This window comes from Mobula hypostoma, chromosome 5 (genome assembly GCF_963921235.1).
Source record: "Mobula hypostoma chromosome 5, sMobHyp1.1, whole genome shotgun sequence".
NCBI classification, from domain to species: Eukaryota; Metazoa; Chordata; class Chondrichthyes; order Myliobatiformes; family Myliobatidae; genus Mobula; species Mobula hypostoma.
Window position 1 is genome coordinate 109,069,912 of NC_086101.1, and position 19,306 is coordinate 109,089,217.

The 19,306-nt window shown below is 46.8% G+C and overlaps 1 protein-coding gene across 1 annotated transcript in view; it reads left to right on the forward strand.

Annotated features, from left to right (window-relative positions):
• Positions 1 to 4,808, forward strand: part of LOC134346251 (polyunsaturated fatty acid 5-lipoxygenase-like) — a 44,485-nt gene extending 39,677 nt beyond the window's left edge. The window contains exons 12-14 of the mRNA XM_063047576.1: positions 1,958 to 2,058; positions 3,477 to 3,647; positions 4,629 to 4,808. Coding sequence (XP_062903646.1) covers positions 1,958 to 2,058; positions 3,477 to 3,647; positions 4,629 to 4,808 — 452 coding nt within the window. The remainder of the gene's footprint in view (positions 1 to 1,957; positions 2,059 to 3,476; positions 3,648 to 4,628) is intronic.
• Positions 4,809 to 19,306: the final 14,498 nt, after the last annotated feature.

Consider the following 19,306-nt stretch of genomic DNA (forward strand, 5'->3'; position numbering starts at 1 on the left):
GATTGCCCGCAAGGAAAGAATATGTTGAAATACACTATATTTGCTTAGAACTTTAAATGATGGGAGAACTTATAGAGCTGTCTGAAGATGTAAAGTGGCATTTGTGCAGTTGTTTTCACAGGATGGGAGAGCAAGAACTAGAGGACATCGGTTTAGGGTGAAAGGAGAAAGATTTAAGAGCGACCAGAGAGGCAATGTCTTCGCCCCGAGTGTGTAATGAGATGACAGACGGAGTGGTTGAAGTAGGTGCAGTGACAACCTTTAAAACGCAATTGGACAAGTTCGTATGGATAGGAATAGTTTAGAGGGATAAATGAAGACAAATGGGACTGGCTTCAACGGGGATATTAGATATCATCCACTACTTGGGCTGGACGGCATGTTTCTGTTCTGTGTGCCTGTATGACTCTGACATTAGAAGTCAAGGGATCAGAATTAATTCATTCAGCCCACTGAGTCTGCTCCACCATTGCATTGCAGCTGATTTATTATTCCTCGCAAACCCATTCTCCTGCCTTCTCATAGCATTTGACGCCCTTACTAATCAAGATTTGATCAATCTCTGTTTTAAATGAACCCAATGACTTGCCTCCACATCTGTCTGTGGCAATGTATTCCACTGATTCACCACCCTCTGACTCAAGAAATCCCCCGTATTCTCTGTTCGAAAGGGACATCTTGTTCTGAGCCACTGTCCTTTGATTCTAGATTCCCCCAATTTAGGAAACATATTCTCCATGTCTTTTCTATCTAGCCCCCAACCCCAACTCCAGCAGGTTCAGGCCCAGAGCAATCAAACGCTCCTCATACGTGAACCCTTGCATTCCTGGGATCATTTTCTCGAACCACCTTTGGTCTCTTTCCAATGCCAGCACACCCTTTCTGAGATAAATGGTTCAAAACTGCTCACAATCTGAGATGAGGCTTGGTGTCATTTTCTAGACAGATAATGATGGAGGACTTTGGTTAATGTTTGTTTAGCAGTCCTCGAAACACAGGGACATGGACAGAACAATGTGAAAACCGCCACTCCCCGAACTCTATGACAAGCTGAGGATTGATTAGAGGTGGGACAGGACAGCGAGATGACGCATTCATGTCCACACATTGCGTACTCTGTGCTGAGTGATTGTTTGCTTCCCATTAATTTCACTGGTGGCTTCGATTGTCACGGTACGGTCCGTTGACTCCTCATTTGGTTCATTTCCTTTTCCCCATGTTCTCCCGGGCTCCTTGATTAAGGCACCTGATTCTCATCCGAACCGGCAGCATAAAAACTCCGGCTTACATCAACTCAGATCTGCACCGTCACACCTCAGCCAGTGCTGCAATGCACGTTCCGGGCCGCCGAGAACAGTGGACTCTAAGTTGCTTCGGTGCCTGGGGTTGCTTTGGGAATTCTGTCGTTTTCGTGTCCAGCTGAGAATTGCTGGCCGTTTGCCGTTACTGCGAGCCAAGATACGAATTATCTGCCGTTGTTTCGTTTTGTCGTCTTGTGTCCAGCTGAGGATTACAGGCCGTTTGCTGCTATTCCGAGTCAAGATACGATTTACCTGTCGTTGTTTGGTTTCGTCATTACAAATTCGAGTCCCGGCTCAATGTCTGAGTCTGACTCACGGCTCCGTGTCCGAGTCCGGGTCCAAGCTCCGTGTCCAAGTCCGAGTCCAGACTCCGTGTCCGAGTCCGTGTCCAGGCTCCGTGTCCGAGTCCAAGTCCAGGTTCCGTACCCGAGTCCAAGTCCAGGCTCCGTGTCCAAGTCCAGGTTGCATGACCAAGCTCCGGGTCCAGGTCCCCAGGTCTGTTGTCTAACGTTCACGTCCACGTAAGCACTAACCCTCACTCTCCGGCCTGCCTTGCAACTATTAATAAACACACTTCTTTCAATGCTACCGACGTGTCTGTGTCCTGCTCTTGATCCGCTCTCAACGCCCGTGTAACATCAATATTCTCTCTTTAGGTTTCCCCACGTCATTCTCCACCAAGGACGATCTCATCAAGTACCTGACCATGGTCATATTCAGTTGTTCTGCCCAGCACTCTGCAGTGAATGCCGGACAGGTCAGCTCAGCTTTCATTGAATTAACACTCCATTGCATCAAGTTGAGCATGACTGCTTAGAAACTGACCTCATCCAAACAGAAACATTCCGAGCAGTGTGTGGTGACTGAACACAATTTTCAGCCCGTTACGAATTCACTCTGAGCTGGATATTACTCAGTAACACACACAAATAGCTGCAGGAACTCACAGGTCAGGTGCATCCACCAAGGGGAATAAACAGTCAACATTTCAGGCCGAGTCCTTTAATCAGGACGGGAAAGGAAGCTGACAGAGACCGGAATTAGATGGTGGGGGAAGGGAAAATAGTACAATGTGCCAGGAGACAGGTGAGGATAGGTGACTGGGAGAGAGAGAGGAGAGATGAATTGAGAAGCTGGGAGCAGATAGATAAAAGGTAAAGGGCTGGAGAAGTCAATCACAGTGGAAAAGAAATAAGGAGAGGTAGCTATCAAGAGAGAAGAGATGGGCTGTGAGAAGAAGGGATTATAGGGGAGAGGATGTCTCTCAGCTGTTTGCTCCCAGCAGTTCTTTCCCTCACTAAAACGTCATTCCCTGCTCAATCAAAGCAATCGGAACGATGGGATGCACAGGAGCTCTCTTCTCTGATCCCAACATGTTATCATGAATCGTAGCATACCCCAAATAAGGCCATTCAGTCCATAATGCTCTGCTAGCCAATAGTGTGGCTGACGATGATTTTATTACTAGTTTCTAACTGTTCTTTGCAAGAACTAATGTAATCTTTGGTTTCACAATTCCAAACGCATTACATTCTGCCGTAGCTCGACAGGATTCGTATGGGAAGCAATTTAAATGACCCTTGGATATCCTTCCCCATTTCTAGCTCAATCCAAGCTCCTAAGGTTATCCTGTTGAGCCAAATATTTCAGGTGGTTCCCCAATCAAATATTTCTGGTATGATGACACGAAGATTGGTGGAGTTGTGGCTAGTGTAGAAGATTGTCAAGGGTTGTAAAGGACATTGACAGAATGCAGACCTTAGCTGAAAAGAGGCAGATGGAATTTAATCCAGAAATGTATGAAGTGATTCACTTTGGAAGGATCGATTTGAAGGCAAAATACAAGGTTCGTGGAGGACTCTTAGTAGTGCGGAGGAACAGATGGATCTTAGGAGTAACGGAGGGTGAGATGTGTCATAATGATAGTGTATGAGATTCTGAAAGACACTTTTCCAAGTAATTCAACGGTAAAAATTTTGAAAATTTTTATTGTGAGTTTCACAGTAGAACAGAGAAATACAATACAATCAATTACAATCTGTATGCTGAATGTGCGCCGAAGGGCCCGTGCTACGCTATCGTGTTCTGTGCACCATGCTGCTGTTGCGAGACCGTGGTACAGCAAAAGCTCAAGTAAGAGTAAGCATTGTATATCACACCTGACTTATTTCACAGTTTGACTGGGGATCCTGGGTCCGAAACAATCCTTCCACCATGCAGAAACCAGCGCCCACAGAAAAGGGGAAAGTCACTGAGGAAGACATCTTAAACACTTTGCCGATGAAAAGTGCCTCGGTGCTGGTGCTTGCAACCATCCATCTGCTCAGTCAACCATCTCCCTCCGAAGTAAGTAGTATAACACCAAAGAACCATAAGACACCTGGACGCCAACTCTGAGATGACGCGTTTCAATTACATTATGTCGTTAAATTGGAGAGTATGATAAAGAGACTGAGTCTCTTGAGTTATAAGGAGAGGTTGGGCAGGTTAAGACTTTATTCCGGGAGTGTTGGAGACTGATGGGCGACAATATGGTCTGTGTAAGATTATGAGGGGAACAGATAGGTTACAGTCTTGCTCCCAGGGAAAGGAAACTAAAGACAAGGCAAAGGTTTAAGGTGAGAGGGGAAAATTAGGGACAGAGCTTCGGGACATCTTCTGCACAGAGGGTGTGGAACAAGCTGTCGGACAATGTGAGTGTGAGTGTGCTTGTGTGAGTGTGTTTGTGTGAGTTCGTGTGTGTGTGTGTGTGTGTGTGTGTGTGTCTGTGTGTGTGAGTGTGAGTGAGTGTGTATGTGTGTGTGAGAGTATGTTTGTGTGAGTGTGTGCGTATGTGTGTGTGTGTGAGAGAGAGAGCGCGTGTGTGTGAGTGAGTGTGTTTGTGTGAGTGTGAGTGTGAGTGTGCGTATGTGTGTTTGTGTGTGCGTGTGTGAGAGAGCATGTGTGTGAGTATGTGTGTGTGAGTGTGTTTGTGTGTTTGTGTGAGTGTGAGTGTGAGTGTGTGTGAGAGTGTGTTTCTGTGTGAGAGAGTGTGTTTCTGTGAGTACGAGTTTGTATGTGTGAGTGTGAGGGTGCGTGTGTGAGTGTGTTTGTTGAGTTTGTGTGTGTGAGTGTGTGTTTGTGAGACAGTATGTGGTTGTGTGTGTTATAGTTTGTGTCTGTGACTGTGCCCGTGTGAGGGTGTGTGAATGTGTTTATGTGAGTGTGCCTGTGTGTGCGTGTGAGTGTGTGTGTGTTTGTGTAAGTGCGTTACTGTGTGTGTCCACTATCCTTCCAGACTGATTACTATCCCCATCCATCAGGAATAAATCTCTCTCCTTCCCACAGACGAAGTTGGGTACGTACATGGAACAACGCTTCATTGAACAGAGAGCTAAGGAATGCATCGAGAAGTTCCAGGAAGCACTCATGAAAATCGAGAATGAGATAAAGAAGCGCAACGAGGGCCTTGAGCTGAAGTATACGTACCTTATTCCGAGTGTCATCGAGAACAGTGTGGCGATGTGAAGGCCCATCCCACCGCTGGCCATTGGTTCCTCTGGGCTTTATGCTTTGGGGTCAGATGAGAATTCAAGCTGCAAACTTCTACAGCGCTTATTGCCAAACCGACCCACTTCTTCCTTCCTACCTTCCTCTCTCTGACCTGGATGAGGCAGACTTGACGCCTGCATCTCCTATTCAATGAATGCCAAGTCCCCTACTTTCCGATTGCCAGCGACGGTTCCTCGTCGAGACAGAATCCTCATCCAATGAGCCCCTTCTGCACCCTCTCCATAGCCTCCAAACCCTCGCAGTAACGGGGTAACGGGGCAATCGGAACTCCTCACAATAATCTCAGTGTGAACTAACCGAACTTTACTACAATGCAAATTACACTCTTGTACACAGTGCACTGACCAATAAAGGCAAACGTGCCGTACGCCTTCTCCACCACCCTCTCTACTTGCACAACAACTTGCAGCTATTGACTTGGACCCCAAGATCACTCTAGACATCTGTTCCCCCGTCCCTCTATTAGAACTGCTCAACATTTTCAGCTTTTTCTGTTATGCCTTCCTCTTTCCAACATCTGCAGATTTACATGGTTGGTTTTCTGGCGGTGTTCTGCCTGAATTTTGCACTCCAAGGATGTTGGGCTGCACGGTGAATGTGATCACAAGAGGTTGAAATAAATTTGATCGACAAAACTCTGTGTCATTAGACTTTCTAATGCTCTGAATGGTGGCTGGGTTACAAACTGCCTTCCAAAGTCATGGAGTCATAGAACACAACAGCACACAAACATGCCCGTTGGCCTATTTAAACATACAGTGAAATGTGTTGCGACAAACACTGGCGACAAACTATAGGGACAAAGTCCAGCATAGCCCTTGGACCTATGGCTTGTGTTGTGGAGTCTGAAGGGTCGTTGCTAAAGAGATAGTGGAGGTTTTGGATGTAATTTGCAAAAATTCTCTGGATGCTGCTGAAGACCAGGAGGAATGGAAAAACACAGTGGCCACATAGGAATCTGTCGGGATTGTGGGCTAGTCTCCCCAAAGACTGTGACTGGGAAATTGTTGAAACGTGTTATAGGGAGTAAAGCCCCAATTCCCCCTCTCCCTGTGTCCCATGCAGGGAGGGACAGATGGTCGGCCAGAAATGGACTGAACACTGGGAACCGACGAAGAGGAAAGAACCGCAGGGTGCTGTGGAGTGGCGTGGGTGGTTCTCAGGTATTGCGACTCCGCCCAGCGGGAGTTCGACCCAGTGCGTCACCGGTGGGAGACATGCCCCAGGGTCTTGCTGGTGGTGGAAACAGAACTCAACTACCAGAGCTGCAGATTTTGCCCCCAGGAGTAGCAAACTCTGCCGTGGGAGCCTAGGAACGCCGTATTGCGTGGGGGAATGTGACCAAGGACCAGGGGTTCTTAAAGGGGTGGGGGAGCGGGGGCAGGCACTGAGGCGGGAGCCCAAAAGACCCGGAAGGTGGGGCAATACACCCGGGGGTCGGCGGGAGACCTTCAAGGAGTAATAAAGGAGAATGAGACCTGAGGGGACAGCGGGTGGTGAAGACTCCATTCCTTCGGGGTTCACGGGGAGGCACGAATAATCGGGACTTGAGACCACACGGCCCTTCAAGTCTTTCTCCAAGGTATGGCTGAACGGCTCATTCCACTGATTTACCGAGTGTACCTCTTCAGGGCTGTCTCTGATATCCTGCCGAAGTACGAAGAACGGAACTGCAAGGGAACAGTACTGAGAAACACAAAAAGTGATGGTCGGACTCGGGATGTCGGGCAGCATCTATGCAGGGGAGCCTCCAAGCAGACTGGACAGAGGGGTTGTAATCAGTTTAAAAATCTGGGGTGGGGGGAATGGGTAGAGAAAGAGTTGGCAAGGACATCGTACTGAATCTGTAACCTAGTTAGCACCCTGTACAGTTGGAACAATCTGGACTAAGGAAGCGGCCGGTGACGGAGGAAAGTCAGGGTGATGGTGGGTGGCACAGAGATACAACGGGTAGAGACTGGTCACGGCTCCTGTGAATAGGGGTCGATTCCAGCCTCTGGTCTGTGGGAGGACTGCAGGCCCTCGGAAAGGAGATACATCTGTTGGGTGGGGGGCGGTTGGTAGGAATATGGGGAAGTCTGATATTCTGGGGAGGAGAAATTGTTCGAATTCCTGAAGAACATGAATGTGGTTAAGTCCCAGGTGAGTGTTACATCAGTGGGAGGCGAATTATCACAGAAGTTACGTAGGAATAGGGCTGACATCTGGACTACAGTTAGACAGACAGGGGAGAGCTGTATTAGTACAGTAAATACTGCCCATAACGGTACTGTACAATCTCACGGAGTACAGGTATAGGTAGGCAGACAGGTGGAGAGTTATACGGGAGTGACTATGGTGAGAGTGTGGCCTCTGTCCCTACGGTACCTGTAGCTGAACTGGATCCTGCTGGGCTGGGGGTTACACTGTGTCAGTCCAAGCTCAGCACTAACACTCATTGGGTATACAGTGAATTGCGGTTATTTGGGACACGTCGAGACTGGTACATTTGGGGGCAGTTACAAGGCTTGCCCAATTGTCCGTGGAAACTGGAGCACCCAGAGGAAACCCATGCTCACAGAGGACACCGGAATTGCACTGCAATGCCCCAAGCTCTTACAGCTCGCGGTTGTTGATCACTGGGGGGGGGGGGAGGGGGGAGGGCACAACCGTTATCGACCCCAAACGGGGGGAGGGGCCAAATTTTCCTCCAAAGGGCAACACCTCACACGCCTGCATTAAGTTCTATTTGCCATTTCTCAGCTCATATTTCCAGCCAGTCCAGATCCCTTTGCATGTTTTGGTAGCCTTCCTCGTTCTCCACCCCAGTTCCAGCCTTGGAATCATCAAAAAATTTGCTGATCCAGTTTATCACATTATCATCCAGATCGTTGACATAGATGACAAACAACTGCAGATATTGCAACTATCTCCATCGCACACCTCAAATACAGAGGCTACTACCATCTGCTACCACTCAACTGCCCTATTCTCACCCGTATCTCTTCGGTTCGTATCTCCTCTGCCTAATTAGTGTGGGTACAATCAGAGGTTCGTGAAGGGCTTCGCGAAAGTGAATCACCCTTTAAATCAGCTTCTGTGTGGTTACTCTCTCTTGAGGAAGAAAGGAAGGAGGACAAAAGGAGAGGAAGATAAAGAGTATCTTAGCCTTTCAGAGCCTTTTGGACCGAGGTTGGATGCGAAATGTGGAGGCCTTCCAGTCGCTGAGGAGCTGCTGACCCAGGCACCTGTGCTGGCTTTTGCAGACCCCCGATTGCCGTGTGTACTGCACACACATGCCAGCCGAGAGGGCGTAGCGGATGTCCTGTATCAGGATCAGGGCACCGGGTTGATACTTGTTGCGTTTAGAAACCATAGAAACCATAGAAAAACTACAGCACAGAAACAGGCTTTTTGGCCCTTCTTGGCTGTGCCGAACCATTTTCAGCCTAGTCCCACTGACCTGCACACGGACCATATCCCTTCATACACCTCCCATCCATGTATCTGTCCAATTTATTCTTAAATGTTAAAAAAGAACCCGCATTTACCACCTCGTCTGGCAGCTCATTCCATACTCCTACCACTCTCTGTGTGAAGAAGCCCCCACTAATGTTCCCTTTAAACTCCCCCCCCCCACACCATTAACGCATGTCCTTTGTTTTTTTCTCCCGTTGCCTCAGTGGAAAAAGCCTGCTTGCATTCACTCTATCTATATCCATCATAATTTTATATACCTCTATCAAATCTCCCCTCATTCTTCTACGCTGCAGGTAGTAAAGTCCTAACCTATTCAACCTTTCGCTGTAACTGAGTTTCTCAAGTCCCAGCAACATCCTTGTAAACCTTCTCTGCATTCTTTCAACCTTATTTATATCCTTCCTGTAATTTGGTGACCAAGACTGAACACAATACTCCAGATTCGGCCTCACCAATACTTATACAACCTCACCATAACATTCCAGCTCTTATACTCAATACTTCGATTAATAAAGGCCAATGTACCAAAAGCTCTCTTTACGACCCTAGCTACCTGTGACGACACTTTTAGGGAATTTGTATCTGTATTCCCAGATCCCTCTGTTCCACTGCACTCCTCAGTGCCTTACCATTAACCCTGTATGTTCTACGTTGGTTTGTCCTTCCAACGTGCAATACCTCACACTTGTCAATATTAAACTCCATCTGCCATTTTTCAGCCCATTTTTCCAGCTGGTCCAAGTCCCTCTGCAGGCTCCGAAAACCTTCCTGACTGTCTACTACACCTCCAATCTTTGTATCATCAGCAAACTTGCTGATCCAGTTTACCACATTATCATCCAGATCATTGATATAGATGACAAATAACAATGGACCCAGCACTGATCCCTGTGGCACACCACTAGTCACAGGCCTCCACTCGGAGAAGCAATTCTCTACTACCACTCTTTGGCCTCTTCCACTGAGCCAATGTCTAATCCAATTTACCACCTCTCCATGTATACCTAGCCACTGAATTTTCCTAACTAAGCTCCCATGCAGGACCTTGTCAAAGGCCTTACTGAAGGAGTCTTTCGCCCTCTGAGAAAACACTACCCCACACATAAGTTGGAGTTTCTGGTGTTCAAGTGGACTATGGTGGATAAATTGAGTGACAACCTCGATGGTGTGAAATGGTTCAGTATGCTGGACTTGAGGAGTGACTATTACCAGATCCCTCTAAGTGAGGCTGACAAAGAGAAGACGGCATTTATCGTCGTCGTGGCTATCCCTCGAGGTCGAGGATGATGGTCTTCGTTCTGAAGAAGTGGCCCACAGAGTAAAGATGCCTGTGCGTGTATTTGTTTAACGTGTATTTGATGTTGCACTCCAAGAAGCACACGACACTTCACAAATCAACTAACTGATTCCAATGGCATGGAAACAACGAATATTCGAGCTGATGGATTTGTTGCAGCCTTCATCCGCCTTCACGGCTGTTGAGTTCGAAGTAGCTTCTTCCGCCTGTTCCATCGTCGAGGTCTTGGTTGGATTGTTCTTTGTCAGGGGCCTTATCCTCGACCTTACCACCATGGGTGACCCTACCAGGAGCATAGATCCAGACGGCATTGATCTCGGGATCACAGGACTACACCAGCTTCTCCACCACGACAAGGTGACAATCCACGGAGAAGACGGCATTTATATATCCACTAGGATTCTCCTGTTCGAAAGGATGCCCCAGGGCATATTGGGAGTCCCTGCGACCTTCCAGCGTGTATTGGCGAAAACGGTGGCCAAAGTGTCATGGGAGAAGTATTTCATTTATTCCGGCCTCCCCAGGCGGATGCATGGTGATCAGGGACGGGATTTCGAGAGGAGGCTCATACGTGAGTTAATGGACATGCTTGGAGTCGAGAAGTCGAGGACAACGTCCTATCACTCGCTGGGTGATCCCCAGCTTGAGAGGTTTAATCGGACCTTGCTAGACATGCTCAGAACCTTGGAAATAAGCAAGAAGAGCAAGTGGAGTTGACATATTGGACATCTGATCCTCTGTACACGAAACGAAGCTACCAGCTACTCGCCATATTATCTGATGTTTGGGCGCGAGGCGAGGTTGCCCATTGACCTTTGTTTTAGGACTGGTGAGGAAAACCTACCACTGAAGACTTATCTGAAGTATGGGTTTGATATGAGAAGGGAGCTGAAAAAAAAGCTTATGAATTTGCTGAGGTCCCGGCTGCCAAGCAGAATCAAGGAAATATGATCAAAAGGTTAGGTTCTCCCAATTCATGCCGAGAGACCGAGTCCACATAAGGAATTTGGGGCTAACCGGGAAACATAAGTTGACCAACGCTGGGCGGCTACGCCTTATGTGTGTGGAGAGTCAGATGCCAAACGTACCGCGGGGCGACTGAATAGCCAACAGCAGGATGGATTAGACCGGCCCCCGTCCATGAATGGGATACTGACTCGGAGGATAAGGGCATAGGGGTGTGGTATACGTTGCCTTTTGCTAATTCCCCACTGACTGAGTAAGAGATGCCCAACTCTTCTCACAGTGAGTCAGGTGAAATCGTGGCGTGGGGTGGGGGGGGGGGGCGGAGGGATATCTGTGGACAGACTGGGTTTCAGCGGGACCCTACAAGGGATGAAGCTAGGCTCATCCAAGAGACAGAGGGGTCCAAGTTGCAGCACGGCACGGGTGATAGACCGGAAGAGGCCTCGCCATGTAGATCCCAAAGAGTGTTTGAAGCTGAAGAAGTAGATGAGGGGGTAAGAAGGTCTCAAAGAATCTGAGACCTGGATAGACTGGCCTATGTAGCACTGGGGGAACAGAGTGTGGCACCTATTGTCTTGGTGAGCTGTATCACTGCTATTTATACCTGGTTTGGACTTTGTGCTTTGAATGAACCGGTGGCAAATTATCTCAATGTTATGAGGACATGACTAATTTTGGTGGGGGGAGAGTGTACTACCCTGGGAAAGGTTTCACTGCTAACGGAATAGTCTGTCTGTAGAAGCAATGTTTGGTTATGGTTAGAGATAATGGGTACTTTGGAATATGAGCCGTCCAATGATGGAGGGTGTGTTTGTGCCGTGTGTCGACCAAGGGTGATCTGGGTCTTTTATTTGGCGGGAGATGAAGAGAGAAGATTCCGGAGCTGAGCCATGACCCGACGAAGGCCGGGGAGATCGAAGGAGGATCGGCGAAGGGGGAACCGTTGTGCATATTAGACTGTTTCATTAAAATTGGCCCTTTTCTTTTTTTGCTTTTCCTTCGTTAACCCTGTAGTCAAATTAAGAACTATAAAGCTAAATCGTTTAATTGCATGCGGTGCACTCTGTTATTTCGCGGTACTGCTTTGTAACAGGGGTAACGAATCACGCAGCATCCACATAAACGGAGGTTTCGGGGTGGCTCGCATCTCAATCTCAGCTGTTTGGCAGGGCCAGAGATTGTCTTCCCTAGACTTATGCAGCCGACAGAACCTGAGGGCTACAGTAGTTTAAACCCTGCCCAAAAGCTCGAGCAATCTTGCCTGCAAGTATATTGGACACCTCGGGTTGAAGTGTAACATGTCCTTTCTGTGCAGGTCACACTTCACCTTCTGCTGATGAGATTCCAATGATCCAAAAATCTGAAAGCCTGTTCCCTGCACCAGTTCTTCAGCCACACATTCATCTGCCAAACCATCTTATTCTTACCGTAAGTGGCACAGACAACAAGGCAGAGGTTACTACCCTGGTGGTCCTCCTTTTCAGATTCCTACCTATGTCCTCTCTTCAGGACCGCTTCCTCTTTCCTACCTATGTCGCTGATACCAATATGTACCATGACTTCTGACTGTTCACTCCTCCCTCCGCTTGAGAATGGCGTGAACCCAATCCGACACATCCCTGACTGTTGCACCTGGGAGTTAACATATGATGTGGCAACATACCACAACTATTCTAAGTGGACTAGCTATGCTCTAACAGGGGACAAACTACTAGGAACTTTCTTATTTACTTACTTCGAACCCCTGCCTTTGTTTGTCCAGGCCTGTTCTCACCTAAGATATAAGACCACTCTAATAATGTCCGACTCAGACAATGGCCACTCCGTTTACTCTTTCTTTCTTTTTGTTAGCTCGGTGCTTATAACTGCCCAATGAGAAAAATAGTAGTGGGGTAGAATAAGACCAGAGGGTACAGCCTCATGACACAAGGATTTTCCTTTAGAACAGTGGTGACGAGGAATTTCTTGAGCTATAGTATTGTGAATTCAGTGCCATAGTCGTCTCTGAAGGACAAGTCATTGCGTATATTAATGACGACTTGGACGGCTTCTTGATTGGTAAGGGGATTAACTGTTACAGAGAGAATGGGGTTGAAAAAGTTAGCCACAATTGATGGGCAGAGTATGCCTGATGGACCAAATATCGCCATTGTGTTCCTATATTGCATGGATTTATCTGACAATAATAAAACAATTAGTAATTAATTTTAGTGAGGCTTTCCGTTAGTTCCACTGATCAATTATCTTCATCATCTCCGGAAGTCTTCACAGTTCCACTTTGAAACTGCCTCTGGCGTTTTAACATATAAAACATTCCAGATAATCGCAACACTCTATGTATTTTTTTTTAAATTTCCTTGTGTTAGAACACGCACCCAAACGCGCCAGTATCAGGAGTTTAGATGCTGTTGGCTCTCCGGATTCCGGATAACGGGCGCGACCCCTTTAAAGATTTAGGCCCACACCGCTAATTGGTGGCCATGTTTGTCGCCAGGATTTCAATGTTTAAAGAGGACCTGAAATGCCGTTGGGTGTTCAATCGACAGCTCTACTTTGGATTCTCGCCGACCGTCTAGTGTAGAACTCTGTTCTCCTTTCAGTCTCGATTCTAGTCTCGGATCGTCCAGCACTTGGGCCATAATCATCCTGGCCGAGGTCTCTCGTCAGGGTACGATTTAGTCTAACTTGGACCCAGTAGGGTATCGGAGCCTCTTGTCAGATGTAGCCAGCCTGGAGATAAACGACCTCCAGGTCTGCATATCGCAAGGAGGAACTAGACTCATTAGGATGCGGCCGTCAGTCGCTCTGCGGTGTGACGTCAGTCCACTTTCTGACCCTGAAAAGATTCAGCGGTGAGCCGGGCTCTTCTGCAGATTCCTCACTCAGTGCTCATTGGTGCTTGAACTCCAGCTGTCCCGGTTCCCTGCAGAACGCGGAAAGGTGGCCTTCGCGATCTCTTTCCTGACCGGGAGAGACCTGTCCTGGGCAACCGAGCGTTAGAAGCGCAAGTCGGAAATTTACACGGATTCTGAGGAATTCATGGACGCTATGAAGAAGTCGTTCAATCATCCCGCCTTAGCAAACAGAGCTTCTGGCCATCTGATGTAGCGTCAGAGTTGTTGGTCAGCAGATAACTACGCTATAGTTTCGGACTCTGACCGAGGAGTGTGCTGAACGGGGAGGACTTGGCCATTCTGCACCCTCACGGTCTCCGAGACGAACTAAAGAACATTATTGCCTTGGGAGAGCTGGTAGAGGATTTAGAGGCTCTGGTCGACAACCGCCTGCGGAGCAAGTGTGAAACTACCTCGGAAAACGAAGAGGGCTAGCCCAAGCCCGGCCTCGACGCATTGCAGTTCCACTTCCCTACCGTGGACAATGGTCATCCCGTCTCCTGCTCAACATCCTGTCGAGCCCATACAAATCGACTGCACAGGACTCTGAGCCCTGCGTCGGAGTCGACGTTGCTGCTCTTACTGCGGTGAATCAGGTCATCGGCAGGCAGAATGTCCGAAGCTGCAGCTGTCGGGAAATTGCTAAGACTATTCAGAGTCGGGAAAACTGTGACGGTAGCAGCCATTGGTTGTAGTGTCACGCTAAAGGCGGAGATCGGCGAGGGTACAATGACTTGGTGGACTCTGGGGCAGCTGCTAATATCCTGGACTCGGGGACTGCCTGATGGTTCAATATACCTCTGAAGGAGTTGAGCCAGCTCTTGCCCGCTTCTACCCTGGACTATCGTCCTCTTGTATCCGTGCAGATTCTGCAGCAGACACCGGTTTTGCGAATGAGGTTAGAGGAATATGTGGAGACATTTGTTTCCATGTCATCGATTCTCCTCACGTCTACAAGGATTTAAAAGAGGTCTTCATTACGGAAAACGCCTGGACTCTTGTTCTGTACCGGGGAGAGAATTCAAAATGCAGAGATGCAAAGGGGCTTCGGAGTCCTTGCGCAGGACACCCTAAGGGTTAACCTCCAGGTTGAGTCAGTGGTAAAGAAGGCGAATGCAATGTTTTGCATTCATTTCTAGAGTTATAGAATATAAAAGCAGGGATGTGATGTTGAGGCTCAGTAAAGCAGTCGTGAGACCAGACTTGGAGTATTGTGTGCAGATTTAGGCTCCTTATTTTAGAAAGGATATACTGAGATTGGAGAGGGTTCAGAGAAGATTCACAAGAACGTTTCCAGGAATGAAAGGGTTACTGTATGAGGAAAGTCTAGCAGCTCTTGGACTGTATACCAGGAGTTCAGGAGAATGAGGGGGGATCTCATCGAAACATTCCAAATGTTAAAAGGTCTGAACAGATTAGATATGGCAAAGTTATTTCCCATGGTAGGAGATTCTAGGACGAGAGGGCACGACTTCAGGATTGAAGGATGTCCTTTGAGAACTGAGATGCGGAGAAATTACTTTAGTCAGAGGGTGGCAAATCTGTGGAATTTGTTGCCACGAGCGGCTGTGGAAGCCAAGCTCATTGGGTGTATTTAAGGCAGAGATAGATAGGTTCTTGATTAGCCAGGGCATCAAAGGGAATTGGGTAAAGGCAGGGGAGTGGGGATAACTGGAAGAATTGGATCAGCCCATGATTGAATGGCGGAGCAGACTTGATGGGACAAATGAACTCCTATATCTTATGGTCTTATGGACCCTTCAGAGAGCTGAATCGTATCCCGGCCACGAATCGTTACCCGCTTCTACACATGAATACTGCCCTCGAGATTCTCTATAGGTCAAGAGTATTCTCGATGCTAGATTTGCGGAGCGCTTACAATCTGGTCCGCATAAAAGAGGGCGACGAGTGGAAGACTGTATAAAACACACCGATAGGGTACTATAGGTACCTGGTCGTGCCCTTCGGTCTCGCAAACGCGCCAGCAGTTTTTCGAGACTTTCTAAAAGACGTGCTCCGGGATGTTCTCCATAAGTGCGCCTTCGTCTACTTGGAGAGACTGCTGAGATTTCATCGGTGGAGATTGGCGAGATTTTCCTGCATCACGTCTTCAGGATCCTCGGACTTCCGGTGGACACTGTGTCGGATCGCTTTCCACGATTTGCGTCACGTTTTTGGAGGGTGCTCTATACTCTGATCGGGGCTACAGCGAGTCTTTTCTCCGGGATTCACCCGGAGTCCAACGGCCAGTGGGTGAACCAGAATATGAGACGAACCCTGAGATGGTTGGCCTGAAAAATAGAGATGAGTGGTGCGAACATTTGATGTGGACAAAGGTCACCTACAACACTTTCTAGCATTCTGTTGGAGGTATGTCCCTGTTCGAATGCCAGTCTGGGTAATCTCCTTCTCTGAGCAGGAAGCTGAGATTGGGTTTCCCGCGACCGAAGATTTTGCAAGGAAAATGGACCAGAGCAAGGGAGATTTTGTTGGCCCCTACCCGGAAGGCTGAAATAAAGCGTAACCACAACGGAAGACAGGAACCAGCTTTACAGCCTAGGCAAAGGCCTGGCAGTATACTCAGGATATGCCTCTGCTGGTGGAGTCTAGGAAACTAGCGCCAATCTTCATTGGACCCTTCAAGGTTCTTAAGAAAGTAAACCCGGTGGCTTATACCTTGCAGCTCCCGAAGACCCTAAAGTTCATCCCACTTTACACATTCCCAAATTAAAACCTCTATTTATCAGTCCTTTAGCCCCACTACCATTAGCACCACTGCCACCCAGAGAGGGAAAAGGGGGATGGGAAATGGTGGAGGGAGGGAGTGGAGGTTATTACCGGAAGTTCGAGAAATCGATGTTCATTCCATCGCTACATTGACAACTGCATTGGTACTGCTTCCTGCACACGTGTTGAACTTTGCGACCTCAACCACTTTGCCTCCAACTTCCACCGTGCCCTCAAATTTACCTGGTCCATTTCTGACACCTCTCTCGCCTTTCTCCATCTCATCGTCTCTATCTCCTGTCACATGCCCCCAGGGTATCTTGTCACTGTCTTATGAGCATGATGTAATGGCCTTGTGAAGGTCACATGACGGAAATTTCCCGCCAGTGTGAGGTCACATGATGACGTGTTGTCAACAGGTATATAAAGGGAAACCCTGGTGACGCAGTAAGTTTCAGCTGAGTTGTTTTTGCTTCGTTAGTTACTCCATTATGCTGCGTATTTGTCATGACGCAGTTTTGTTTTAAAACGGAGTTTTCCCTTCTATTTTAAGGTGCAAAGATTGGTGCTGGCAGTTTCGCCTGTTGCTGCCAGGTTTGTGCGTTCCATCTATAATTTTCCGTTTTCGGTAGTATTGGAAAGTAAAGACTTTATTAAAGGACAGGAACCTGAAGGATCGGAATAAAGTTTGAGTCATTCGGCGGCTTTATAAAGGATGGGCCTTACTGAGGATTCGTTCATAATATAGTGACCTGTATCTGAGATAACTCCTGCAAGAGCAGGGAAGTTGTGCAGTGTCTACTCGCCAGAAAAAAAGGTAAGTCCCTTTAAGTCGTTTTATTTCCTACGTCATGAATCCTTTGGAGAATCAGCAGTACCGTCAGGTCTTCGAAGAAATCCGTTTCCAGAGAAGTCTCTCCTTATTGACTGTGTAAATCTCTTGGACTTTCGAATTTACCATTTTAAGACTGGGTTGGAATTTATCACTTTAAGAACTGTTCCAGAGTGGCCGTATAGCAGTTAACTTCCGGTTATGTTAGTCATTATTTGTTGAGCAGAGTTTAATAAATATTTGGTTGTTTTTATGAAACCTGTCTCATTTGATAATTCACTGTTGCCGATCACGTGACATAAATTGGGGGGTCGTGGGATTGTTTCGATTTTGAGCTTAAGTGCTTTTTTAATTAACAATCTGATTTTGAAAAGGGAGATACCCGATTCCTTTGTTTGATTGGTCTGTGGGTGGTATTCGGCAGCAATGAATATTGACGACTTTATGGAATCGCCAGACCCGGAGTTATTAGCGAAAGCGAAAAAGGGTGATGTATCAGCGATTGCTAGAAGGTTCGATCTCAAAGGAAGGTTACAACAAAGCCCGTAATTCAAAGAAAAATCGCGGAGAATTATATAAGTTCGGGAAAGTTTGATGATGAGGTGTTAGGGAGGTTTCCAATGAGTACATTAGAAATGCAGTTACATATTGAACAAATAAAGTTTGAACAATTTAAAGCGGAAATGGCAGAAAGAGAGGCAAATAAAATAAGGGAGTTTAAAGAAACAGATGCAGAGAACCAGAGGAAATTTGAGCTAGAGATGGAGAAATTAAGGATGAAAGATCAGTCCTCTGGTTCTGGGAAACAGTTTGTTGCTCGTCGAGAAGTTATTTTGGCTCCTCCATTTAATGAGACAGAAGCGGACAGATATTTCCAACATTTTGAAACTCTTGCTCTGAGTTCAGGGTGGCCGAAAGATAAATGACCAGTGATGTTACAAAGTTTAATTAGAGATAAGGCACTGAAAGCTTATACCGCTGTAACTGCAGAACAAGCACTTGGTTATGATATTGTGAAACAGCATATACTAAAAGCGTATGAATTAGTTCCAGAAGCTTATAGAGAAAGATTGAGAAATTTGAAGAAATCCGTGGAAGAAACTTATGTGGAATTTGCCTACGAGAAATCTGTGTGTTTTGAGAGATGGGTTTCCTCTAAAAATGTGAATGGGGAGTATCTAAATTAAAAGAGTTGATTTTATTGGAGGAATTTAAAAGGAACATTCCTGTTGAAGTAAGGACATACTTAAAGAGAGGGACACTGCTACATTGCAGGAGTCCGCTAAATTAGCTGATGAGTATCCTTTAATTATAAGAGTAAATTTTCTCCAGGTAGGACTTTTAAAAGGAAAATAGCACAGAGAGTCAAGGTAAACCAGAAATTAAATCTGAAGTTAGTGAGAAAGGTAAGGATGAAGGGAGACATGTGAAGGAAAGACATTTTGGTATTATTTGTAATTATATAAGAAACCTGGACATGTAATAGCTAACTGTTTTCGATTGAAAAAGAAGGAGAAGGAAGCAGTCCCAGATGCTTGTGTGCATCATATTGAAACACCCGTAAATCCACAGAGTTCGATAAATAGAACTGAAGTTTTATTAGAGTCTGACCAAGTTAAGAGGGGATATGAACATTTTATAACGGAGGGATTTGTATCCTTGCAAGAGGGATGAACTCCTATGCCAGTAAAAATACTCAGGGATACTGGAGCTTCCCAATCACTTATATTAGACAATGTTCGAAAGTATAGTGATGAGTCTGACGTGGTGAGGTAAACTATATACAAGGAGTTGGGAGTGCCCGTATGCTGGTACATTTGCGTAAAGTAAATTTAAGGTCAGGGTTAGTTACAGGGCCTGTTAAAGTAGGACTACAACCCAGTTTACCCGTGAATGATGTTTCTTTATTGTTGGGAAATGCTTTAGCAGATGGACGAGTTTTTCCTGAAGTGCATTTGACAATAGAGCCTATATCTGAGGAACCACAGGTGAATTCTAACACGGATTCCTCCTGTGTGGTAACCCGAGCTATGGTTAAAAAGATTGATGTACATGATGAGGTTGTCACCCATGACTGTTCAACTCGGGATACGAATTTTGAGGATGTGTCAGAAACTTTCTTACCTTCATTGTTTGAACAAGATTATTGTAATAAGTCTGACCATGAAAATTTGATTTTATCTCGGAAGGAGGTGATAGCAGAGCAGAGTACAGACCCTGAGATTAACAAATTAAAGGAACAAGCTCTTCCAGATAGTGAAAGTGGGAAGGTGCCAGT